Source organism: Aulonocara sp. 'chitande type north' Nkhata Bay, linkage group LG18, assembly GCF_057382095.1.
Source record: "Aulonocara sp. 'chitande type north' Nkhata Bay isolate Kocher_YH1m ecotype deep benthic linkage group LG18, A_spYH_male_GT1.1, whole genome shotgun sequence".
Lineage (NCBI taxonomy): Eukaryota > Metazoa > Chordata > Actinopteri > Cichliformes > Cichlidae > Aulonocara > Aulonocara sp. 'chitande type north' Nkhata Bay.
The window spans coordinates 24,371,245-24,395,306 of record NC_141361.1 but is presented as its reverse complement, the minus strand read 5'-3'; the positions used below and the strand labels follow the sequence as shown (position 1 = coordinate 24,395,306).

The following is a 24,062-nucleotide window of genomic DNA, read 5'->3' as shown; positions in this document are numbered from 1 at the left end:
CTAATTAATACAGTGTTGAAAATCTTTGCATTGCTTCAAAAATGGCAAAGAAATGAAAAACAAAAAACAAAAAACAAATTTTTATGAATAGTTGGGTTGGATTTATTTTTTCTTAACAATCTGAACAGTCTGGAGCTCTCCTAATGAAATATTTATCTGAATATGTGCATTTGAAATGGCCTTTTCTGGTCACGCCTGGTGTCTTGGGCAGACAGTGACCTCGCTGCTTACGGCACAAATGACCTCGCACGGCATCATGACTGCGAGCCAGAGATGAGAATTAACAGTCTGTCAGTCGAAGAGAGACGGCAATCCCCTGAAGCCAATTGACAGTTTGCTGAGATTTAATGAAATGGGTGGCACAGCACACGTCCCTCGGCTTAGGCTGAAAACCTCGAATGGAGTGACAGTGCCTCAATTTTATTTACAAATTGAAAATCTAAAAATATAAGAGGGGAAAATAATGAGAGCGGTGTTAAGAAAGCATCCTCCTTTATCAGAGTTCATCCGCTAACTTTTTCTCCAGATAGCAGAGTTTCTTTATTTGTGTCTGTTTATCCCAAGAAGGGAAATTGGATTTTAATTACTCGAGTGCAAGAGTGCTGCAGATATTTTTAAAATTAGGAACTGTTGCAACAGTTTGGAGATGTGCATAATTAGAAAAGTGAGGACTGAAATCACACAGTGTCTCACATTCCTGATGATTTTAGAAGCAGACTGGTATATGTGCAGTTATAACCAATGGAACCAATGACTGACACGCAATGCAAATGGAAAAAAAACAAAAAAACAGTATTTATTTAATGACTTGATACCATTTTAGTCCTTTAAATACACTCGGTGAGTAGTTTGACATTTTTTTGGGACATACACTTCCTTCCCACTCTCATGTCTATACTAAATATAAATGTGAAGCCAGTTGGCTCAGCTTTGTGAAGGCAGTCTTTGTAAACGGCCTGTGGCTGCGTGTAGGTCTGTGAAGATCCGGATTTGTTCTCTTGTTTATTTTCTCATGGGTGATCACATGACAAGAGTTTTTGTTACAGCACACAAGAGTAAATGACCAGATGTTGTTGTTGGAGTTGGTGGTTATTACTGCCTTAGGCCAGCCTCCTGATTGGCTTTAAAACTAACCTTGGACCCCCACTGGGCCAACATGAAGTCACTGTTCCAGTCTTTACCTCAGTGTTCTCCTCATCCAGCTGCCCCCTCATCTTTTCTCTCTCCTCCTCTTCTTCTCTCTCCCTCCCGCTCTCCGAGCTCGTATCCCACCTCTCCTCCTCACTGCTCAGTCTCATCAGCTCCACCTCGACTCCCTCTTCTCGCTCTTCCCCTGTGTTTATCTCCCTCTGCACACATCCCTCCTTGTTCTCTAGCTCTTTCTTTCGGCTTTGTTCCTGCTCTTCAGCCTCCAAACTCTGCTGTTGTTCTGGCTCCACTTCTGCCTTTGTCTCTGCCGTCTTTTGTTTTCTCCTCGCACTTCCCACTTCTGTCTGTGCCTCGAGCAAAGCTCTCAGCTGCTGCTCTCTGCGTTTCCATTCCTCCTCCAGCCTTTGGTACATGTGAAAGGAGAAGTGCCACCCCCCGTTCTCCTCCAGCATATCCTCCACTTTGCTCAGCAGCTCTCTCACTTGCTGCTGCTCTCCTTCTCGTCTCCTATCCAGCTCGCCTCCGGTGCTCACCCCTCGTGCTTCTTTGTCAGTTTTCTTCAGCCAAGTCCATTCCTGTCTCCTTCCACTTCTGTTCACCTCCTGCTTTAGTCCCCCCTGCGTGCAATTAACAGCTGCCTTGTTATCCAGCACATGGTATCGATAGTGACATTTCTCCATCAGCCACTTCAGAGCAGGGCCACCTGTTTGGATGTGCTCCTGTACGCTGCAGCCTTTTTCTTTTAGCAAGTCTCCAAAAGTGAACAACACCATTGTGTGTCTCCAGAGAGCAGAGGTGAAGATTTCCATCCTTCTCTCTACTGCTTTCCTCTCAGACTCGGTAAAGTCCATAAGAGGAATCACTAACAGAACCACATGAGGCCCCTCAGTTCCACACAGCGATAATGCTCTCAGGAGTTCAATTTTCTCCTCTTTGGGAACAAAGTCCTCAGATGTTCCCCAGCCCTGTGCATCCACCACGGTCAAATGGCGTCCAGCAGTGACAGCACCAGCTGCTGCACTGGCCCCTCCTCCTCTCGTGTCAAAAACCCGCCCTCGACCCAACAGGGTGTTACCCGTGGAGCTCTTCCCTGTCCTCCTGGGACCAAGCAGCAAAGCTTTGAGTGCGCGTGATGCTGTTGGAAAGAAAAGGGCAAGAAAACTTTGAATCCAAAGGCCTGAGTTCAGTGTGCTTGTTATAGATTTGTCAATTGCTAAAGTCAAGAAAGGTAGAGTGCAGTGAGTGGCAGGAGTGACTCATACTCGCCCACTTGTAATCATATTTTACACCTCATATGAATCATATCCATTTCACTGTCTTGGAGAGATTTGAAACAACACTCAGGCTTTTCTGCATCTTTCTTCCCTTCAGTGTTTTGCACACTGGAGGTTTGTTACTAACAGATGCCTGCTGTTATCTTTAACAGCAAAACAATATCTGAAAAACTAAAGCCCGCTCAGTCAAAACGTCATGCACAAATTCTGGTCTTAGATTTGCCTGCAGAAATTTTTATTATTATTATTATTATTTAACTTTTGTGAAATCTTGTCACAAATACGCCTTCTAGGATTGCAATTACTTACTTGCATGCATAGGTGTGTTCCACCAGCTCTCCATTGCGGGTGATTTCCAGATGTAGCTAGTATAAGTTTCCTCCATAACAACTTTGGTACCACAGCGGGGATTCCTGAATCCAGCTTCCCAGGATAAACAGCCTGTAACATGAAGAGTGTTGAGCAGTGCAGTCTGGCAGAGCGGATACTCCATCCACTTATGAAGTTTGACAAATGCACCTCCCAGTTTTTATTGCTCTCTTGATATTCCTGAGAATGATTAAACCATCAAATCGTTTATGATTTCCGTCAGTTTGTTTTTAACAATTATTTTGTTTTTTAACTTTTGAAATTTGTTTATTTCCTACACCAAGATTTAAATGTACAATAATGTACAAGCAGCGTTGTTGCATTACAGCATAATGGAGATGGTAAGCTTGCATCAATTAAATGTGAATGGCTTCCTGTATGTAGGGACACTGCAGTAGAAGCTGCAGCACAATAACAGCATGCGCAGATTTACTATAAGCGATCGAATGTAGGTTTACATGTTTTACTTGCATAACTTTCTAAAACGTTTTAATACTTAAGTCGATGCATTTTTACTCTAAAGGCCAAAATGAGTCCTTCGTATTACTGCTATTTTTGTTTTTGTCTTAGTAAATTATTAATATATGAAGTGGTAAACATCCTCATCACCTGAATTAAAAAAGTTCATTTCCTTGACAGATTGCTCATCGACTTACTCGCCCCGCTTTACTTCCGTTTTTTTGTTTTTTTTGTCTTACAGGTTTTATGATTTTACAGCTTGTTTTGATCATAAACCTCTCTGTCTCTGCTGCGTAATGTCCGGGCTCACGTGCCGTGCGTCACTAACCTTAATCTGAGCACGTGCACCTCACAGATAACTGTGTACTCGGACTGTGAACACATGCCTGCAATTTTGCGTCAGCCTGTGTTGTTTTTGTGCGTGAGCAGCAGCACTATTGATTGTTACAGTTTTCCATTATCTAAAGCTAAAGTCAGCACAGCTAAACTTAACATGATGTCAGAATGATCAGTAATAGTATATTATAAGGCTCTGAAACCTGAGATGTGCTGCATTTCTCCTTTAAAATTGTCTTGCTCACAGTTTAGGCCATTGTGCTGGATGAACATGGACTTGCTGCGTTTAGCAGCATTTTGTGTTCTAGGTGCAAATAGAGGCGCAACATTAAAGATAATCAAGTGAAGATATTTTAACTTTTCTTGTAAATTAGCTGATTTCTAAATTAGAACCACAGAGGTGGATTACAATCCCAGGTTAGATTCCACGGTTCAGTCTCCATCACTTCTGTCTCTCTTACCTCTCTGTTTTTGCACCTGATCCCCTTTTTTGTTTTGCACCTGATGCTTGTGTGTGTGTGTGTGTGCGTGCGTGCGTGCGTGCGTGTGTGTGCGTGCGTGCGTGCGTGTGTGTGTGTGTGCGTGCGTGCGCGTGCTGGGGGAATCCATGCTCTGACCTGAGAGGTTAAGCCAGTGAAGGATCAGCTGGGTTTTTAGCTCAGTCTGTTTCTATTAGGTCGGTGGCAAAGGAGTGCCTGCTGAATGTGTGCACGTGTAAGAACTCATGTTTGTTTACAGGAAGTGTCAATGCCTGTGTTTGTGTGTGTGATGATCCTTGAGTTGCCTTGAGGCTACAGGAACAGCAGCCTTTTCCACACATATGCTGTCCCCAAACTTTCCTCGCTTCTTCTTCTTTTCTTTTTTTTAATTTGTTTTGAACTTTGATCTGCTTCTTCTTCTACTGCTTTGTTTTTCTCCCTCTGTCGTCCTTCTTTTCTTCTGGCACACACACAAACACACAGCGACCTTCCTAATTGTGTATATAATTAGGTTACTCTCTCTAATGAGGCTGCCCATCTTTGAAATTCTGAAATAGTGTTTACACAGCACATTACATCTGTTAATGTGCTAAAGCCAGGCACTCTCTGTCTAGGTTTGTTTAATTATTCAGTTGTTTTAAAAGCATTTATCCATAAGAAAGAGATTATGGACTCTCCTATAATCCATTGATTGGTTTGTGTTACAGGGAACGCCAGCTTTCTATTATCACAGCCACAGTGAGCAGTAGGAGGAATACACTGAAATAGCAGATGTTGGTGTCTGAACCATAGAAACATTCCCAGTAGCATCAGCCAATCATTTATACAGTTATTCAGTCTTTCTGTGAATTTGTTATTTTTGTTGCATCTTTGGTATTTTCTCATCTAAAAAGAGATTTTTTTATATCCACTTTTACATTAATAACCTTATTAATTAGTTAATAATATGCCACAGATACTCCTTGTCATCTGTTCTCTCTGGCTGTTCCTCTATCCATCTACTCTTTTAAGCTGGAGCCTATACAAGCTGTTATAGGACACCCTGTGCAGGTTACAACTGTAGCACACTCAGATTAGATATGTGTGCAAGTGATCCAGTGTCATCATGTTACTCAATAAGTTGTTGTGAACTGCACCATTTCACACCATTAACACATGTTTTTGGCCACTGGGCTATTGTAAGTACGACTTTAACGGCATTTTATGAAAACCATGGCTAATTAGCTAAATGCTAACGAGGTTAATGGGAACAGTAAGACTAAATTGAAGCAGTAAGAGTTAAATTCAAGCAAAAAAGTAGCTAAAAGATGCTAAAATGCTGTGTAGACTGGTTATTCTGGCTTGAAGTAATAATGTCCTTGACATATCTTACACAGGTTAAATGTGAAGGATGTTTGGCAAAGTTCAGCTTCTAGTGTTTGCAGAGGAGTCGGAGAATAAAGAAACACCTCCCGCTAATCCTCGTCTTTGCTGTTTTTGTTTTTGTTGTGACGTTTGAATCTGGTTATTTTATACAAATTCTCTTTGTTGTGTCATAACGAATAATTTAAACCCACTTTCTCATTACTGGCTAGGCTCAGATTTGTCAATTTAAATATTTATAAGCTGTTTTTACTGCACTGCTCGCCTCCCAGAAGATCTAAGCAGGCTTTATATTTAATATTCTGCACTGATTTGTTCTACATACAATGTGAAAGTCACACTCTTGGGGGGAGCATATAGTAAAAGCAATGCACTGAGACTCAGACCGGGCAGGAAGCTGTGCAGCAGGGCTATTAAAACAAGGGAAGTATCTGATAGACCGGATTTTAAATGGGATAAAGATTCAGCGCCTCGAGAATCAATTTTTTCTTTCTGTCTCGAAACAGCCTCACACTTAAAGCTTCTGTGTCGTGATAATCTGCTGACTTTCTGGTTTGATGTAGCCAGAAACTTGGCCCACTATTAGAAAGATTTAAAATATGTAAAAAGTAGTTTAAGCATATCAAGCCTTATGTTTAGGCTTGAGGACAAGAAACAGCACAGGAAAGACTCCAGTCCGGCCCACTGGACGACTCTGGAAAACTCTGGACTTAAAAATCTATTTTAATAATTTTTATGGGTGCTTTTTTTTCTTGGCTGATAAAGACCTCTCCCATGGCCATTCATTATACATCAAAGTAATTAAGTAAAAAATAAAAATTAAATGACAAAATGACTATTTAATGACCATAGGCTATAGAAGTTTTTTTCTTTTGGGCCACAATCCTGTTTTATAATTACAGCAAAGTGTGGGAAATGAGCTGCCAGGACGGTTTTGGTAATTCTTCACATTTTCTTCTCACATTTTAAGCACAAAGAACCACACTAGCACATATCTTTTATTTACTACTTCAGGATTTATTTATTTTTTTTAATCATTGAAGAAAAACTAACACATACTGTTGAAATTTCACTTCTTTTGTTATATTAAGATTTCTGTAGTTGAACTGGTCCAGCCCACAGTTGATCAATATGGGCTTTATGTGGTCCACGATGTAATTTGAGTTTGTCATGCATTTACATTAACTGTAAAACGTGATCCTCACATTGTCGTGTCTGCTTGTGCACGAGAAGTACTGCTGCAAAAACACCGCAGAGATGGTTTAGAGTTGTTTGGTATCTATGGAAAGATTCTGCAAATACTTTTACAACCTTGCCCATGAGCTCGAGTGAAGGTTGAGTATACAGATGGGCTTGACCTGGTGCATACGTAATCAGGCCGTGAAGCGTGGTCACGTAGCGATCACATGAACACTCATGGGCCAAAGATCAATATGTTGACAGGCTTTTGAAGTTTTTAGTTTTCAGGGATGTAAATATGTTTTTCTGCCAGAACCTCAAAGAATCTCATCTGCACGTTATATGCACTGTGAATGTAAGCAGCCTTACACAGCCTTTTCTACAAGGGGAAAATAGAAGCGTAAATTAGCAAGGAGGCTATTTAAATCAGAAAGTCAAAAGTTATGGTAATTATCTTCTGTATTAAAATGTACTTAAGATCAGTACCCACCCCTGCCATGTGCTTGAGTGGACTTATTTGCCCTTGAGCAAGCTCAAAGGCTGTGCATGTGGACGTGCGTGTGCATTCTGTATTTGTTTTCTTCACACCGTTTGAGTGTTTCTGATCTTTTGTGATTTGGGGGATGTGTGTCTGTTTGCCACTTTGATTTCCTGCATTTGTGTTTCCCTCGGTAATGTGTGCTCTTTGCATCCGTTTTTCTACCTGTCAACATTTTTGCAAGACAGTTTGTGTGTTTCCTTTGAGTAAATGTGTGGTTTTGTTTTTGTATTTCATGTTAACAGGAAAACAGTCTGCGGCTATGTGATAGTTTGGTTTTAGATTAGGAGAGGGGAAAAAAACCCAGCAGGTGTGACATATACCAAGGGGTCACATTATAGAACTGTTGTTACTCTGTGTATATGTACACAAGCTTAGGAGCGAGCTTTGGGATTTTGCATCAGCCCACATTCTAGCTCTGCCACCATGTGAAAACCTTGCAACTGCAAGTTTATTCATTTTCATATTGTATTGGCTTTAATTAAAGGATTAAAGGATTACATGCTCCTCTAAATTCTTCAACCTCTTGGGCTTAGCAAGCACTTCCTAAACAAACTGGATAATGATTAAAAACTGCACTGTCATCAGGCACAATGCAGACCTGTTTTTTTTTTTCTGTCTCTTGTAGACATTTTGAGATAATGCTGCTCTCAGCCAACAGCAATAAATTCTTATATGCCAGGAAAGATCAAACACGGTGACCTTAGAGAGTATGAAGAGGGAAGAGGATAAACTGTAGAGTGTGAAAGTGGAAGCAGAGAAGAAAGCAAGCAGAGGGGCTTCTCCTTTGCGGATAGAAGAGCGTCGCTGGAGAAAAGAGCGGAGAGGTGTATTGTTACAGATGAGATGAAGCCGTGGCAAATGGAGGGAGGAAGACTTGAGGGAGAGACAAAGGAAACGATCATGTTTTAGTTAGACGTTTCCTCTCTGTGTAATGTGTGCATCTGTCTTCTCCACCCACTTTGGTTTATGCAGTTTGTGGTTTTACACAACTTAGTTAACTGCAAAATAATGCTGGGAAAATAGCATGCAAGTATAAATGTGGTCACCAAAAGGAGGAAATTTGGTTTCTTCAGTGACCACAACCCTACATTAGTGCTCCTTAACACTCCTGAGATGAAACCTCCCAGAAATCTAAGTATATATATATGTTGTGTTGATTAGCACCTAGTTAAACCTCTGTGCAATAAAAAGTAATAGGGTTTAAAGTGTAAAGATTGCTTATCTTGCTAATGCAAAAGCCCGTGTTCACAGCTCTGACAGTACATGCATGAACTCAAGAAGTCTTCTGTGTTTCCTGCGTTTCAGTAAAAGAAGCTTCTTCTCAGTTTCACTCAGAGAGCAGAGCAGTGCAGTTACTGCATCGCGCAAGTATAAACGCAGCCAGCGCTCATACCTTCAGTGGTTTCTTAAATCACTTCAGTTTAAACGTACGCACTGGTGTTAAACCTGCTGAGGAGCCAGAGCTACTACTGTAGCTGCTTCTGAGTCCAAGCTGTTTCAGCACTCTATAATTCCTCTTTATCAACATTCAAATCACATGAAGTGATGTCACCGCACTGCCGTCCAAACTATTGGAAACAGCACTCAGCTGAGCGACTGTGTCGTCTTTGAGCCATGGTAGTAATAAGTGTTTAAACTGAAGGCAAATGGACGTCTTAGTTCATGAAGGTGTTTCACCTCTCATCCAAGAGTCTTGTTCAGTTCAGTTCAGGTTGAACACTCATTGCTTGAAAAGTGATGGAAAGGGAACAACACCAAGAGTTCACCATGAACAGGAAAAGTGCGAAGTAATATTTTTAAAAATATATCATGAGAAGCACAGATCGTGACTGCAGTGGATCATTTTCACTGTTTTTAACACTTGGGTCCACCACAGCTCTTTGTATGTTATCACTTTACTCTTCTCTGCATCTGGAAAAAGGACCAACAACAACACAAGCAGGAAGCCCACAGACCAGTTGTTTGTAACAGCGGTGTTAATTTTGACAGAAAACTGATTCAGTGTGAGTCACAGTCTAAAATGTCATTTAGTTTTAGTCATAATTTAGAGAGCGAAATTCTTTTAGTTTAAATCGACTACCGTATTTTCACGACTAGGGATGGGTACCGGTGTCCGGTGCCATGATGGCACCGGTTCTGACATAAACGGTAGTAACCAGACCGAAAAGCAGCGCACATTTCGGTGCTTTATTTCGGTGCTTTTTTTTCCTGAGCTGTGATACACTTCTAGCCAATCATTTTATGTTTCCGAGGATAGTAGGCAGGCCCAGGTACGTACGTTCTTTTAGAGCAAACTCAGCAGCCTGCAACAAGTGCTTTAAGCTGATACTGTGATACTGTCAAAGGAGGTAACACCTCAAATCCGATGAAACACCTGGCGACGCATAGCGTTTTTTTTAAAAGCCCAGAAATGCGCCGTATTTGATAGCTTGCTGCGAGACCTCACACCGAGCGCATCTACTGCGGGTGGGTTGCCTGTTATGCAACATCCCCCAAAAACACAAAGAGGAGAGTCCTGGCCCCTAGCCCTGCCAGTGTAGCATAAATGATGACGGATGATGATGCAGCAGCAGCCGTTCTTCTCTGCGTGAGTAGCTAAATGTTGTTCGTGTGTAATTTACATTGAGTAGGCTAACCACGTTATTACATTAATGCATGTAAGGTGAACTAGCAAACATCATCATAGCTACATGCGGCTGTCTTCTTGTTTGATGGCAGATGCTCCCTTCACCCTGGCCAAAAGGGCTAAAATGACCAAAGAAAAAGTGGAAAACAGTTAAACATGAGAGGTTTTTGGACAAAGTTTGTGTTTTTTCCATTGTTTAAGCACTGCTTCCAGCCAAGAATCATACCATATATGCCCCATAGCTGCAGAAAAGGCTAACATTGTTATCTTTTTACAAAAAACCAGCTGAGCATGAGAGGTTTTTGGACCAATTTTGTGTTCTCTATTCTTTAAGCACCGGTTTGAGCACCGGCACCGTTTCAAAAGTACCGATTTGGCACCGGTATCGGATAAAACCTAAACGATACCCATCCCTATTCACGACCATAAGGCGCACTGTGCTAAAAGGCGCAGTCTCAGTTATGTGTGCCCTTACTGTATTTAACACACACATAAGGCGCACTGGACCATAGGGCGCATACAAGTACCGTATGCGTATTTAAAAATAAAGCGGGAGCAAACCTGAATTCGGTACCTTACTCACATTTCTATTGCCGGTAATCGTCATCATCAACAACACACAAGCATACAAGTGTGCGTATTTAAAAATAAAGCAGGAGCAAAACAAAGTTTGGTACTCACATTTTTATCATCAATCAAACCCATCGAAGTCCTCATCCTCTGTGTCTGAATTGAACAGCTGCGCTAAATCTCCATCAAACATGCCAGGTTCACTGTCTTCACCGTCAGAGTCACTTTCCGTGCCGTGCGGCTCCTCGGAAACGATGCCGGCTTTTGCGAAAGCTCGAACAACAGTGCCAGCAGACATGTTAGCCCAAGCATCTACAATCCATTGGCAAATTGTGGCGTAACTCGCCCGGCGCTGCCTTCCACTCTTAGTGAAACTGTGGTCTCCACCGGTCATCCATCGCTCCCAGGCCACTCGCAGCCTTACTTTGAACGGGCGGTTCACACCCATGTCCAGCGGTTGGAGTTCCTTTGTCAGGCCTCCCGGAATGACAGCAAGCTCACAGTTCATTTGCTTCACAAGTTTTTTCACATCGGCTGTGAGATGGGCACGCATAGAGTCACAGATCAACAGCGATGGTGATGCGTGGAAAAAACCACCTGGTCTCCTTACATACTCCTCCCTCAGCCAGTCTTTCATCATTTCCTCATCCATCCAGCCCTTTTCATTTTCCTTAATGATGATTTCTGCTGGAAACTTCTCTTTAGGCAAAGTCTTTCGCTTAAAAATCACCATAGGCGGCAGTTTCTGTCCATTAGCATGGCAGCCAAGCACAACAGTAAAAGAAGACTTTTCATACCCCATTGTGCGTATCGCTACCGTGCTGGTCCCCTGCTTCTCCACAGTGTGACTCACCGGGATGTCAAAAGTGAGCGGGACCTCGTCCATGTTAGTGATGTGGCTGGGCTGGATGTTTTTGTCGCCGATGTGTTTGCTGCAGTAGGAGCGGAAGATGGCCAGCTTTTCCTTATAATCCGCTGGAAGTTGCTGCGCTACCGTAGTCCCGGTCCTGATGGAAAAATGGCACCGTTTCATAAAACGAAAGCACCAAGACGGACCTGCTTGGAAATGTTCAATGTTCATCTCTTCAGCTAGTGAAACTGCTTTTAGCCGAATGGTGACCGTCGAAACGCTTCTCCCGCTCGCGCTTTGCTCGATGATCCACCGCTCGAGTCTTTCCTCCAACTCGGGCCACCTCGCCTTATGTCCGCGGAAACTCAGCTGCGTTTTCTTGACCTGCCGGAGCTTGTTTTCCAGCTTCCTCCATTTGCGAACCATCGATTCGTTAATCTTAAATTCTCTCGCCGCTGCTCGATTTCCATGTTCCTCCGCGTAGCTGATGGCCTTCAGTTTAAACTGTGCTTCGTAAGCGTGTCTCTTTGCCATTTTCAGGGTTGTTAAAACAACGATGTCCTGCATAATGCACATACCTGTTCTTTTATACAGGTATGTGCGATTGTCCCGGTATATACGATCAACGCCCACACTTCACCCTTTAACGTTCTCATGGTGTTCTCTACTACGTCCTCCTTACAACACATAGGGCGCACCGCGCTATAGGGCGCGCCGCACTTTTTGAAGAAAATCTAAGACTTTTAAGTGCGCCTTATGGTCGTGAAAATACGGTAAATATCAGAAGATTATAGTAGACCGTATCTAAAGTTGATTCAGTGGACTAAAATATAAAGTGTAGAGATTTGCAGTGTACACACAGATTTATTTTCCTGTTTATCAAATGCAAATTGTGTCCACATGTCGACCCTTCTGTTCCTCCCAACAAGTGTTGACATTTCGTCGCATTTTCATGAGAAGCAGGCAGCTAGTTGTGCCCAGCCTCCTACCCCGTTTTTCAGTGGCACATCAAATGAAGCACATCCAACCTTACTGCAAATAGAGAGCACTTCTGATTGGATGACTTTAAAACTCAAGACTTTTCTGCATAGCTTTGACATGATCTCTCCAAAACACTTCCATCTAATTTTTATTCCTCGACAAAAGTATCTGTACATATTATCATAGTTTGTGTTCGTGCATTACTTTTTATTCAGTTGTTGTTTTTGTCAGCAAGAAAAAGCGGTCGTTGATGAAAACCTTGACGTACGTAACACCGTGACAGTAAAAAAAAAGCTAAAACTCTGCAGAACCATATTTCCCCTCATGATTCGTTAAGGGTCGCATGAGCCGAGGTGTGAATCGAGTCGAGGACTTTACGGTCAGAGGAGCCAAAGTGTGGTCGCACCTCGGCTGGAACTCCCCGTTAGACTTGAGAAATTGATGAAGGTTCTCAGATGAGTACCTGGAATTCAAATGGATAAGACCTTTGTGGCCCTTGTGTGCTGCTTTACCACAACCCATGAGGACAGAAAGGGGACTGAGATGACTCAGTACGTGGTGAAGTAATGTAACACAAAAGCTGCATCCTGTTGGTTTCCTTACTGAAAAGCATAGTGGTTTATGTGGGTCTGTGTGATGACAGCATCTTGTTATTGCAGTGTCAGGCTAACAAAAGTTTTAAGACAAGCTAGCATGATACAGACATATCTGCCATATCATCCAAGCAGATATTTGTTGGTTTTACATGCACAATAACATTTAAAACATATCCAGTATCAGTATTAACTAGCTAAACTTGCTTGCTGGATTCCAGTCAGAGGGAAATATAAGCAAACTTTTCCACCCAGATGTTAAATGTAATGTTGGAAGTTTTTTCATTTTCTGTCAGCACTTTGTAGGCGTTACAAAGCTGTGTAGGTAGTCGATGATGCCATTTCCTTCAGAGCAGGCTCTCAAATGTGAGACAGCTAAAACTGTGAGAAACGCCCAAACGGAGTGTTAAAGCTTTGTTACCAGAAATATATTCAAAAGGTTTCACCAAAAAAACAAAAAAAATAGACAGCAGCTGCAGGTCACCGTGGTGGGTTGGTTTTTTTTCCTGAGACACAATACTGAAAAGTATTTCCTCCTGCCTCAGACCCTTTTTTCCGAGCGTTTCAGCATTCATCTGTCTGTCAGAATTTATTCAGCATCTGCTCGTCCCCTCAGGTCAGTTTTTACATCCATCATAAAAGTAATGCTGCTGTTGCCATTTTTACCCTCTCTCCTATTATCATTTTCTACAGACAATAAATTCTGCTCTCCGTCGCTGTGCGCCGCATCTCATTACAGGCGCCATGTCCCACTGTGTGCCCCTATTACTGCTTGTTCCCATCGCATCAGACCCAGGGTCTCCATTCATATCCATATAAAATGTCTAATCAGGGAACAAGTTCCAGACTGGCTGGGGTCGCGTCACACGTCGCATCAATCTGATATCGTCTAGTCACTTTCATCAGTAAACCATCTCGCTGAATGTTCAACGAGGTTTGACATCTTTGTAGAAAATAGATGAGATTGTGGAGGAAGTAAAAGCAGCTGAAAGGTTGCGGGTTTGATTCCCAGCGCACACAGTCTGTGTTATAGACTCAATTTAGAAAGCAGATCGCTGAAGGAAATCACTTTTCCGATGTAATTGGACTTCAGGTGATATATTGGCAATATTTAGCGATGATATTCACTCCTGCAGCAGTTCAAAGCGTGATTCTTCTTGTGTAATGACACAGAGGGAAATTACCTACTACTCACTGTCTGCACTGAATCTCCTTATGAGCTTCTCCAAACACTCGAGGAGAAGCTTATAGGATAAAACATGATGGAAAATGTGTCATTAAGAATGAAATCTTGTCATTACTACACTAAGCTTTCCCACTGAAGTTATTAAGCCAAACTAATTACTTCTGTAATGCAATACAAGGCTATTATACACATCTGGAGGGCGTCTAATGATTTATGTGGCTTTTTTTTTTCAGCTTATAGTAAATAGCAGCCGCACAACCACCTAGAGCAAGCATAATAATATGAGCAGGCACCTGTATATCTCCTATTGAGTCCACACCTTTGATTTATTGGCCTATAAATACCTCATACACTGTAAAAGATTATATAAGAGTGTCAAATACCAGTGTGATATGAATGCTAATGATACAAGTACATTTACCTACTGGAGTGCTTAAAAAATAAATAAATTGTTACTGCTTTCAAGTTGTTTCTGTCTAAAAGCCTCCTCAGACACCAGTGTAGCTCACCTGATTCACCTGTGTGCTGCAAGGCTGTTGGAAAATCCCAATTGGACCCTGGGCCATTTGTTTGCTCTCTTACCTTTCCTACCTACTCTGAAACTGTCCTGTCATTGATAAAGACCAAACAGAGAAAAATAATAAAATAAAAAGACTTTCTAGGATGTTTTGTAGCTGTAAGGCATTTTAATGCACCATGGTTATCATTCACCTGATTCACTGCCAATCTTTAGGCTTCATTGCAAAGGAATTAATAATCCATCATGCGTAACGGCTACATGTAAGGCCGAAGCAGTGCAGTGTTGGATCCTTCAGTTTATTGAAGTAAAAATGACTCTTCCTCGAGGTGCTTTGATTTCCCCTTGTTATTTAACTAACAGCAGCTAATTAAGTCTCTGTTGTAGCAGAAAAAAATTAATGGCACAACCAGTGAATATTTACTTCTTTGTCTGATTATTTTAAGTCTTCAGGAAAGAGGAAAGGTACAGCTGACAGGGGCTCCCTCCGTGAGCAAGCAACAGTGCTGTTGCGTCGTAACTGAAACTGCAATAAACAAGCCTACAAGCATGTACAAATTAATTGGATGTGGTGTAAAATTGCTGCCTTTGATAAGTGAAGGCGCAGATCCCACACACACACAGACACACACCGTTAACTGACTGGCACTCAAAACATGTTGTAGCCACAGTAACTGTCTCTTTGACATTTTCAGATCCAGTCTTTTGCGCCTTAAGATGACTCGAATACCCAAATAGGTTTTTGCTGGCAGAACAAATGCTGGGATGCAGATCGAGCCAGCTTCGATTTCAGTTGAAGGAACGCAGAAGAATATAAGGCGTTCATATCACGTACGTTTATGGGATTAATCTTATCCGGGAAAAAGTGGAGTCTCCATAAAGATGATGACAGTAACGATGACAAGACAGGAGGTTGCGTATATACTTGACTGCGTTACGTAACGCTCACATATCCAAGATGCTTTATCTGTAGCCATCCACTAATTCGCCGTAACACATAAATACACTAGCCGCCTGTTTTCTTAGCAACAAAACAGCACATGTCACAGAGGATTTGTCAGATACACACTTCTGAACTCATTAGGCAGTGTGAGCATCGCAGGGATTTTAAAGCCCACGCCGATGTTTAACTCAGTGCAAAAAACCTCAAACATACCTGATCAGATTAAATTTCATTAGTTTCATTGGATAATATTTTAAGCCATATTTATATAAAGTCTCACAAGGTTTTTGAAACCTTTTCTTTCTTTTCCCCAGCAGCTTCACTCTTTGTTAGTTTTTGTCTTTAAAACACTGTTTTGTTGACATTTCCTTTACTTAAGTGCTCATTGCAAATACAGTACACAATCCCAGTGAGTAAATACTTTGAGAAGATTTGTCTCATTATTCTATTCCTGCATCAGAGACTGGGGGAATAACTAATTAAAAAGCAAGTCACAGTAAACTCTTTCTGTCTCTCTGGTCATCAGCCAGTGAGGTAGTAAAGCCAGCTTAGCATCCCTGGTAGCTCTATATTTAGGTAGCTTACTGAGAACCTTCTGTGTTTGTTTGTGAGCTTTCAAACTGTGAATACGTTAAAATCCCAAACAGTAATCTGAGCCGCTAAAAGCTGTAGTTAAAAACAAACAAAACGTTGAAATGATGAATTAAGGAAAGGGGGAAATAATCAATGACACATCAGTGCGTGTAAATCGTACATGTCACTCAAAACAGTTGTGTGCAGCTCATCGTATCAGATGCTGATGCCGCCGCAGAACAGCGCTCATCTACAGCGTCTTCCGTTACTGTAAGGCGAGCAGCTCTCATAATGGCAGAGTGGTCGAGAGTCAAACAGAGGTGAAAGTAGAAATCAGCGCCGTCGTCGTCATTGTGACTGCGCATAAGTAACACGCTGTTGCTGAGAGCGAGTGTGGATGGGCATTAATGTGACAGTTACACAGCAAGGTGTGGAAGACTGCTGTCACTGTCTGCTGTCCTGTTGGCTTAACCTTGAACATATTCATTCACGCACACACACAGCTACAGAGGACGTGATGGTAGAGGGCATCCAGAGTTTACAAGGGAGGTCAGTGTGTGTGTGTTTTGTCTTCAGGAAGAACAGCAGGGGGAGAGGGAGACTCGCAGGGTAGCAGTGCTTTAATGTCTCTCCAGAATTTTTTTGCATTGCACTTTACACCTTGAAATTATTGCGGTTATTAATTAAGCCTTTTTCTCTTTGGTGGAGGAGATGTTTCCAGTTTTGTGGATTATAACAAAAGAAAACGTAAGGCCAAGATAAACGAAGCCGTGCGGTGAGGTGAAGCATGGGGCGAAGTAAGAACCCGATAAATGTTGGATCCTGATCACTTTAAAAGTGCGAGTTAAGGCATTTGGTGCAAGTCTTAAAGTGCCCTTATAATTTTTCTGACTCATGGTCCTGCCTTTCCTTCCAGTTGGTGCACTGATGATTAGCTGTCACTGTGTGGGGGTGCATTACTACTTTGGAAGGTGGATGCATTAACAGCACAATGCAATAAGCCGTGTTTTATGTGACTAATGTTTCTTCAGGTGGAGGAGTTTTAGGATGTCTGTCTGACTGCAAAGTTAATTCCCCCTCCCACTCATGCCCCACTCTGCTCTACTGTATGATTAGGCCAGTCAGATATGGTCATCAGCACTAACTGACACTGATGATACTGTTAGCTCCGTGTGGAGGAGGGTGTGAGGTTAAGTTGTTAACATTCAGTCTAGAAAGTTCATATTTAGCACTTAGCTAACCAGCCTTGGTTTTTTTTAAAATGCTTATTTTATATTTGATTGCATAAACCACGAGCGTCAAACTTTCCTCTAAGTTGCATTCAATTTTTTTTTTTTCAATTTAATTTTAGTCATGTCCTGCTTCTGAGATGCTGCTTGCAGCTGCAGAGCTTTCGTGATGTCGAGGTGTCAGACTTCGTTAAGTGAAGTCACATCTGTCTCTAATAATTCCCATAAAAGCTGTTGGTTCATTTCCTGTTCCAGCTCATGACATAGCGATTCTTTTAAATAAGAGGAGATATTCACTGATGGGGACATTTCAGTAAACTGGTGCAGGTGACCCAGTTTCTAATTTTAGTTGTGACATTTCTGACTAATATTTTGTTGTTACCTGACTGCCAGCTAACCTGGGTATGATTGTGGTATATTTGAATCCTTTTGAATCTTTTACCAGTTGTTAATGGCTTAAGTATCAACATTTAGAAGTTACCAGCCTGTAATTATTGTTTGTCTGCAAGGCAGAACCCACAACTTGACAGTCTAATTACAGCGTATCTCACCTGAAAATGAGATGACACACTGAAATAACAACTGCATCCTACCTGCATCTCACACAGCTTACAATTTATTCTACACGAGGTCATTGGTTAATATTCTGGAAGCTGCTAAAAGCTCAACACTGTGTGGTAATCTCTAGAGGCAAATACATTTAATATGTCATGTTTCTTTTTTAATTCTTGACTTATTTTATAACAATAATGAACCACTACATTAAATATAACTAGCCATTATTGACATTCACACATAAGTTATTTTATCAGTTACCTGGTTAATATTTTTGTCTGTAATTGAAAAGAAGCTTTTAAAAATCTGTTGATAGGCTGAGTTCATGAAACTACAGTACTGTGCAAAAGACTGGACCCTGTCTCCAGAAATGTATAACACATGAAATAATAGGTGGCTGTTAAGAAGCCATTCTTAAGGAAGGGAAACAGGGAGAAAAGGCCGAATCCAAATTTGAAATATCTGGTTATCAAATCGTCATCAGTTTGCATGGAGGAGGTCAGAAGAGAGGTGCAGCAGTAAGGGTCCGCTGCCATCTGTAAAACACGGTGGAGGCTCTATCATGGTTTATGGTTGCATTTCAGCCAGTGGTGTTGGGATTTTCCCAAAATTGACGGAATGGATTGTCCTCCCTCTAGAGCCCAGACTGAATCAGTCTAATCATCTCGAGAGAAAACAGAATAAAAGGCAGCCAACATCCAAGGAAAAGCTTTAAATGTCCTTCAAGAAGCCTGGAAAAATATTCCTGAGGACTACTTAAAAGAAGGCTCAGACTGAATGAAGGTGGCCGTACTAAATATTGACTTTCAAACTCATTCAAATTGTACAACTTGTCTCATGTGCTGTATTTCCATGTATGTTTGCACGTGCTTCAATAAGTCACTGCACTTGTTTCCTGTTTTTCCCTGCGACATATAAAGAATTATGAGGTGGCTAAAGACTCGTACAGTACTGTGGATTTCTTTAAATCAGATGAAATCACAGAGCCTAGAGATATTGTGTTTACTCTATGCTTACAAAAGTAATAAAATAAAGCAAAAACAGAATTTAGAGAACGTAGAACTAGAGAATCTGTTTGTTTTTTAATTTTTTTTAAGAAATTTCTCATCATTATGTAGTTCCAATATTTTTAGGTGGAAAAGTGATCAAGTTCATTACACATGTAAAATATAATTCATGTGTCTTAGACAACAGACAACAGCAGCACAGTTCAGTCTCCTGTGCTCCTCTGCTGTGTTTGTGTCGAACTGCTTAGACCGCCGCCTCCAGTATCCGTTACCTCCTTAACTAAAGCTGAAGGTCAGAGAAAAGGTTGACCAGGAACCTTGACTGTAGACGAGATGTAACAGTGTCACACTGATGTGGACTAGTTTGAACTTTGTGCAAGATATGAGTGTATTTATAACCCAGCAGCCTGCTTCAAATGTGCTCTTAATCAGCGGGAGAGCAAGTCGAGAAGCATGTGTCTCTGTTTCAGTGGGTTTAAAGTAGTGGGCGCGTTTAAGGTGTCATTGATGGCGCCAGCGTGTGGAAAGTGTAAATATTTAAAGGTGTGCATCGTCACCCTCTATGACCCATTTCTCCTTTTTCTAATCTATTCATGTTTAACAAACATAAAGAGGTGTTACGCATGAAAAAATGGCTGAGGTATATTAACGTGGACATCAAGCAGATGGTCATAAGGGCATTTTTTTAAGTGCAGGTCGTGTTTTCAGTTATTTGTGTCAAATATGTTGACTTTCCTCTAACTTTAAACAAAACCTCTCCGTTTTCCCCTCTCCTCAGCTGAGCCTCTTCCTCTGATGGACCTGTGTCGGCGTGCGGCCAGAGTGGCGTTAGGTCGGGACCGGCTTCAAGAGATCGAGCGCCTTCCTCTGCCCCAGTCCTTAAAAAATTACCTCCAGTACCAGTGACTGACATCGGTAGAGCCAGCTGGGAATACAAGGAAGTCCGAAGATGGATGATCGATGCAAGCATGTCCACAGTGGGAGCGCCACAGCTCTTGCAGATTTCTAAAAGGATGGATATAAAGATGGTGTCTGAACTGACGGGGGTCAAACAAAGAATAGGACAGCACCAGCTTCTTTTGGATTTTGAGCTGCTTTTTTTCATTCGCGCAGAACTTGAAATAAATTCTTAATGATGGCGTCCCATCAGTGTCTCACTCATCCAGAATAAAAGCCCATCCTCAGATGGCACAGCGTGGTTAAGCAGTCGAAAAGACTGTGGTAAGACGACCACCGCCACCTAGTGACGGGAATAAAAACAGCACAGAGAAAGCACACTAAACCCATCCACGGAGGCCTTTCTGACGTGCAGTCAGCGACCATTATCATTGCTGTTGGATCCCATAGAGAGTGTTCGTGATCTCCACTGGCGCAGGCTGCAGAGTCCAGATGTCCAAAAGGATTTTAGCACTAATGTTTTTATCAGATTGACATCGGGCCGCGACCAAAAGCTCACACTGCATACAGAGCACATCAAAGTGTGGCTAATGGGCTCTATGCACAGTTTGAAAGTTAGTATGCCAAAAGATATGTCCTGGCTTCAGAGAGACATTAGTTAAAAGATAAGCCCTTTTCAGACATGTAGCATTTCTGGCCCTTTTAAATGAAGACTTAGAAAGATATTCGTAACAACTATACACGCACATAATGTTCGTCACGTTATGAAGAAAAAGTGCTCTCTTGCACTGATAGTAAAAATTAGCTCAAGGCCGGGGGGGAGTCACTAGTTCTCACTCAGTTTTAAGATGTTTTAACATATGACAGATTTTAATCTACTGTTGTTTTATGAGATTCCAGTAGAGCTATATGGAAACCGTTTTACATACAGGATGTTTCTGATCCTGTATGTGTGGAAATCATTGAATTAGTCGACTGATTTAACCAAACGGATGTTTAGGCTGAGATTTCTGCCGATTTTTGTTTATGGTGCAGAATTTTCAAAAAGCTATAAAAAAGTAAAGTGATTCATCCTTTGCTGTGTGCAAAGTCTCTGCAACCAAAGCTTGCTCTAATGTGATTGATCAGTAGAACTCCAACAACATGTGCACTACTAACTGAAACCGGAGTGCTCCCACTAAGCAAAATCTTGTCCCTTGATTTTGCATATTTCACATACAGAATCTGGTACTATCATAGCTGAACAAAAGCTGAGAAATTAAGGGTATTTAATGTATAAACAACTTTAATAAGTTAGATTGAGCTCATTAACTGTACTTCACTGCCCTACAAACTACAGATTGTTTGAATATGGAGCTCCCAAAACTTCTGGAGCAATGAGGCTTTCAGTTGTAGCAGATGTAGCTGACGATCACCAACAATAATCAGCAGCCTGTCATCAGACTTTTAGTTTAGTGGAACTGCTCTGCGTGTCTGAAAGGGGCCAATCATGCTTGTTGTGTAAAGTATTGGAATTTTTTTTACTTTCTTTTTGATTCTTTGTTTTGTTTTTTACGGCACTGCGAACCATTCCTCACCAGACACTAGATTATGTATTACGATGTCATCTCACAACCAAAGTATATCACAGGAAGCTGCAGAGTGCACGAATGTATCTGCGAGCTGCAGGTCGCGGGCCGGACACGCTGTTGGCACGAAGACGCCACCTGCCGCTGTTTGTAGCACCCCGCTGTAGCTCACCGCGGGCGGACGGTATCCGTCGCGCTCGCCGCACAACTGTCTTAATGACCACGAATGACAAACTGACAGGGGCGGATCTAAGCCGACTCGGTCCGCGACTCGAGGCTGTAGCGGCGCGGGCGATGTGCTGCTGGCTCATAATAGGATGCAGATGACCAATGCACAACCACACACGTGCTCACTGAAGACCAATCACGTTTTCTTTCCAATTAATGACTTAAGTCACTTTTTTTTTGGTTTGATTTTTTTTTTTTTTACTCTTGGGTTTATATCCTTCATTAATATTATTATTAATATTATTATTGTTATTGTGAGTGTGGGGGTCTGACTGATGACGGTAGGAAGACGATGTTTATTTATAACAGGCTAGTTCTGTTTGTTTCATTAAACTGATCATTGATGGTTACATTCAGGTAAATTAAATGCAAAGATGCTGACGATGAAGGGAGAGAAATTAAAAATTGTTTGTTCGATGCTGCTTTTATTATTATTAATATTATTTTATTATTATTAATATTATTATTATTTGTGATGGCGGTGGTCTTACCTCCTGTTTCTGTAGGTTAGGATGGGGGAGGAAAGGACCTGTTCACGTACGTAGTCGAATGTATGGACAGACAGTGCAGTTGAGATGTCAACAGACATGAAATGTGAATAAAAGCCAAGTGAATTTCAAACTAAATCTCTGTGTTTCTCTTCTTTACTTCAGCTCGTAAACTGGGCCCGAAAACAGCAGACTGCAGGAGCGTTTACAGTGCTAAAGTCAGCCTAAACACATCTTACAAGAAAAAAGATGAATAAATAAGGTGCGAGTCCGTTGGGTCGACAGTTTCAGCATCTTTAATTGCATCTCCGGGAGCATTTTATCTCCCAAGCAAGGCTTTGGTAGGCAAAATTGGGCTGTTAAGTATTTAGCTGTAAGTTCTTGTCAAGTGTGCAGTTTCCACTTGAGGATGTAAACGGCTAATGCTGTACTCATCAGCTCCTGCAGCTGTAAATACAGCTCACGCTCAGCCAGAGAGAGATACCGATGCCCTAAAATGTCCGGAGCGCAAACACAAACATTACCGAGGCTCACTGTGGTTTTAGGCGTCATATTTCCGCTGCACAATCTGAAATCAGACTCCCACTGAAACATCATTAGGTCCAGGCTCACCATATCTCAGCACACAGGGGACTGTTTTGGAGATCAATAGCAGACAGACCATGTAATGATGCTCCTGCGTCATCATCCTGCCATAGATGGATCCAACACTTAGTTTAACAGGACATTGTGTATCCTTAAACACACACAGACTCTTTATGTCTAACAGAAGGCAGACCATCAGCAGTTTTATCTGCCTAATGAGTCACATGAGCATAAATCTTGCTCAAACTCCACAGCAGATCTGGTAATCTTGTTTTTAATATGAGACAGTAAATTCAAAAAGACATCTCTGTGTGTATCTTACATTCAGAGACAACAATGCTTTAATTTAAAAATATATACATTTAAATTGGTGGATGGTTAACATTGTTATTCACTGCATCCTTGCAGTTATCAATAATTTTAATAACTAAAGTAAATCCCACAACCTTACTTAGACTGGCCTGGGGAGACTCACCTCCTTCATGGAAGTAGAAAATATGTGAAATGTTATTACAACAACAGGCACTTCTCCATGATGGATTATAGACAACAAGCCTTCCTTCTACTTTTAGATTTTTCACTTCAATCTGCCCCCAAAGAATATCTTGCATCTCTCAAATAACACAAAAGTCATTCGAGATCAATTCACACAACAATTTCAAACTTGTGTAGCTTGGAAAATGACCTCATATAAATATCTCCAGTTCCACGTCTGTGCTCTCGCCAAGTGTCCGAGCAAAAAGTAAAGCAGCTTAGTGAAATGTATGGTGTGACAAAAATCTGGAGAGCACAGCAGAGGCAAGCATGAGTATCATGTCTTCGGTAGTAAAATCCTTTTAGCTTATAGTAAAATAAAATATCTGACCTTAGAGGAATACAGTGCCTGCTGTATCCAGTCTGTTCAAAACATTTGACCCTCATGCTCGCTAAAGCAGAGAATTGGCAACAAAGCTGCTGTTATTTTCTATTCTGGGACTTGGGCAGGAAGCAGAGGTGTGAAAAGGGTCCGCAACACAACGCGCCTTTCCTTTTTTCCTCCCCGAGTTAGATAGTTTGGCCTCGGAGTGGCGATAAAGACCAGGAGAGAAAATGTTTAAAGTGGAGAGCTATCTGAATAAACAGCAGCGACATCCTTCAATATTTTGCTTTCCTGTCATCAGTTTTTAGATAAAAAAAGGGACTCGCTGAACAAATGTGCTGAGGGAAACAAACATTATGTGTTGCCAATGTAGCTGAGCGAGCCAGAGCACTCATCACATAAAACTGTTATGACTGTGACCATCTGGGACTGCATGGGCTGTTTTGGCTGTGGCGCTACAGTGTTTTTCAGTGTGCTCATACCAGCCCTGAAAAAAATCAACACAGAGAGACAAAGAGAAGAGGGAACTCCCACTTTGCCTTAAAGCAAGGAGAATGTTACTTCTTAGCCAGAAGAATAATAATTACGTGCATTTGCACTGCAGCCTCTCATCTACCCCAGCAGATCAGCACACACGCAGCGGTCCATTAGTGAAGTAA

At 41.6% G+C, this 24,062-nt stretch overlaps 2 protein-coding genes across 12 annotated transcripts in view; one reads left to right on the top strand and one right to left on the bottom strand.

Moving 5' to 3' along the window:
* The window catches only part of LOC147308621 (SPRY domain-containing SOCS box protein 4-like), an 84,998-nt gene extending 62,901 nt beyond the window's left edge, over positions 1–22,097 (top strand). For all 11 annotated transcript variants that reach the window (XM_086271638.1, XM_086271630.1, XM_086271635.1 and 8 more), the window contains one exon: positions 19,557–22,097. In XM_086271638.1, the coding sequence (XP_086127764.1) occupies positions 19,557–19,684 (128 nt within the window). In that variant the 3' untranslated portion in view covers positions 19,685–22,097. The remainder of the gene's footprint in view (positions 1–19,556) is intronic.
* Positions 821–2,916, bottom strand: LOC147308622 (uncharacterized). The gene is made up of 2 exons (XM_086272909.1): positions 2,733–2,916; positions 821–2,284 (listed from the first exon to the last, which is right to left on the bottom strand). The coding sequence occupies exons 1-2, from the start codon at positions 2,914–2,916 to the stop codon at positions 1,101–1,103; spliced, it is 1,368 nt and encodes a 455-aa protein (XP_086129035.1). The 3' UTR covers positions 821–1,100.
* Positions 22,098–24,062: the final 1,965 nt, after the last annotated feature.

Excerpts from the sequence above, each read along its gene's own strand:
- LOC147308622 (XM_086272909.1), bottom strand. The coding sequence starts at position 2,916 with ATGGAGTATCCGCTCTGCCAGACTGCACTGCTCAACACTCTTCATGTT. Across the intron at positions 2,285-2,732 it reads GAACACACCTATGCATGCAA|CATCACGCGCACTCAAAGCT; the intron begins GTAAGTAATTGC and ends TCTTTCCAACAG.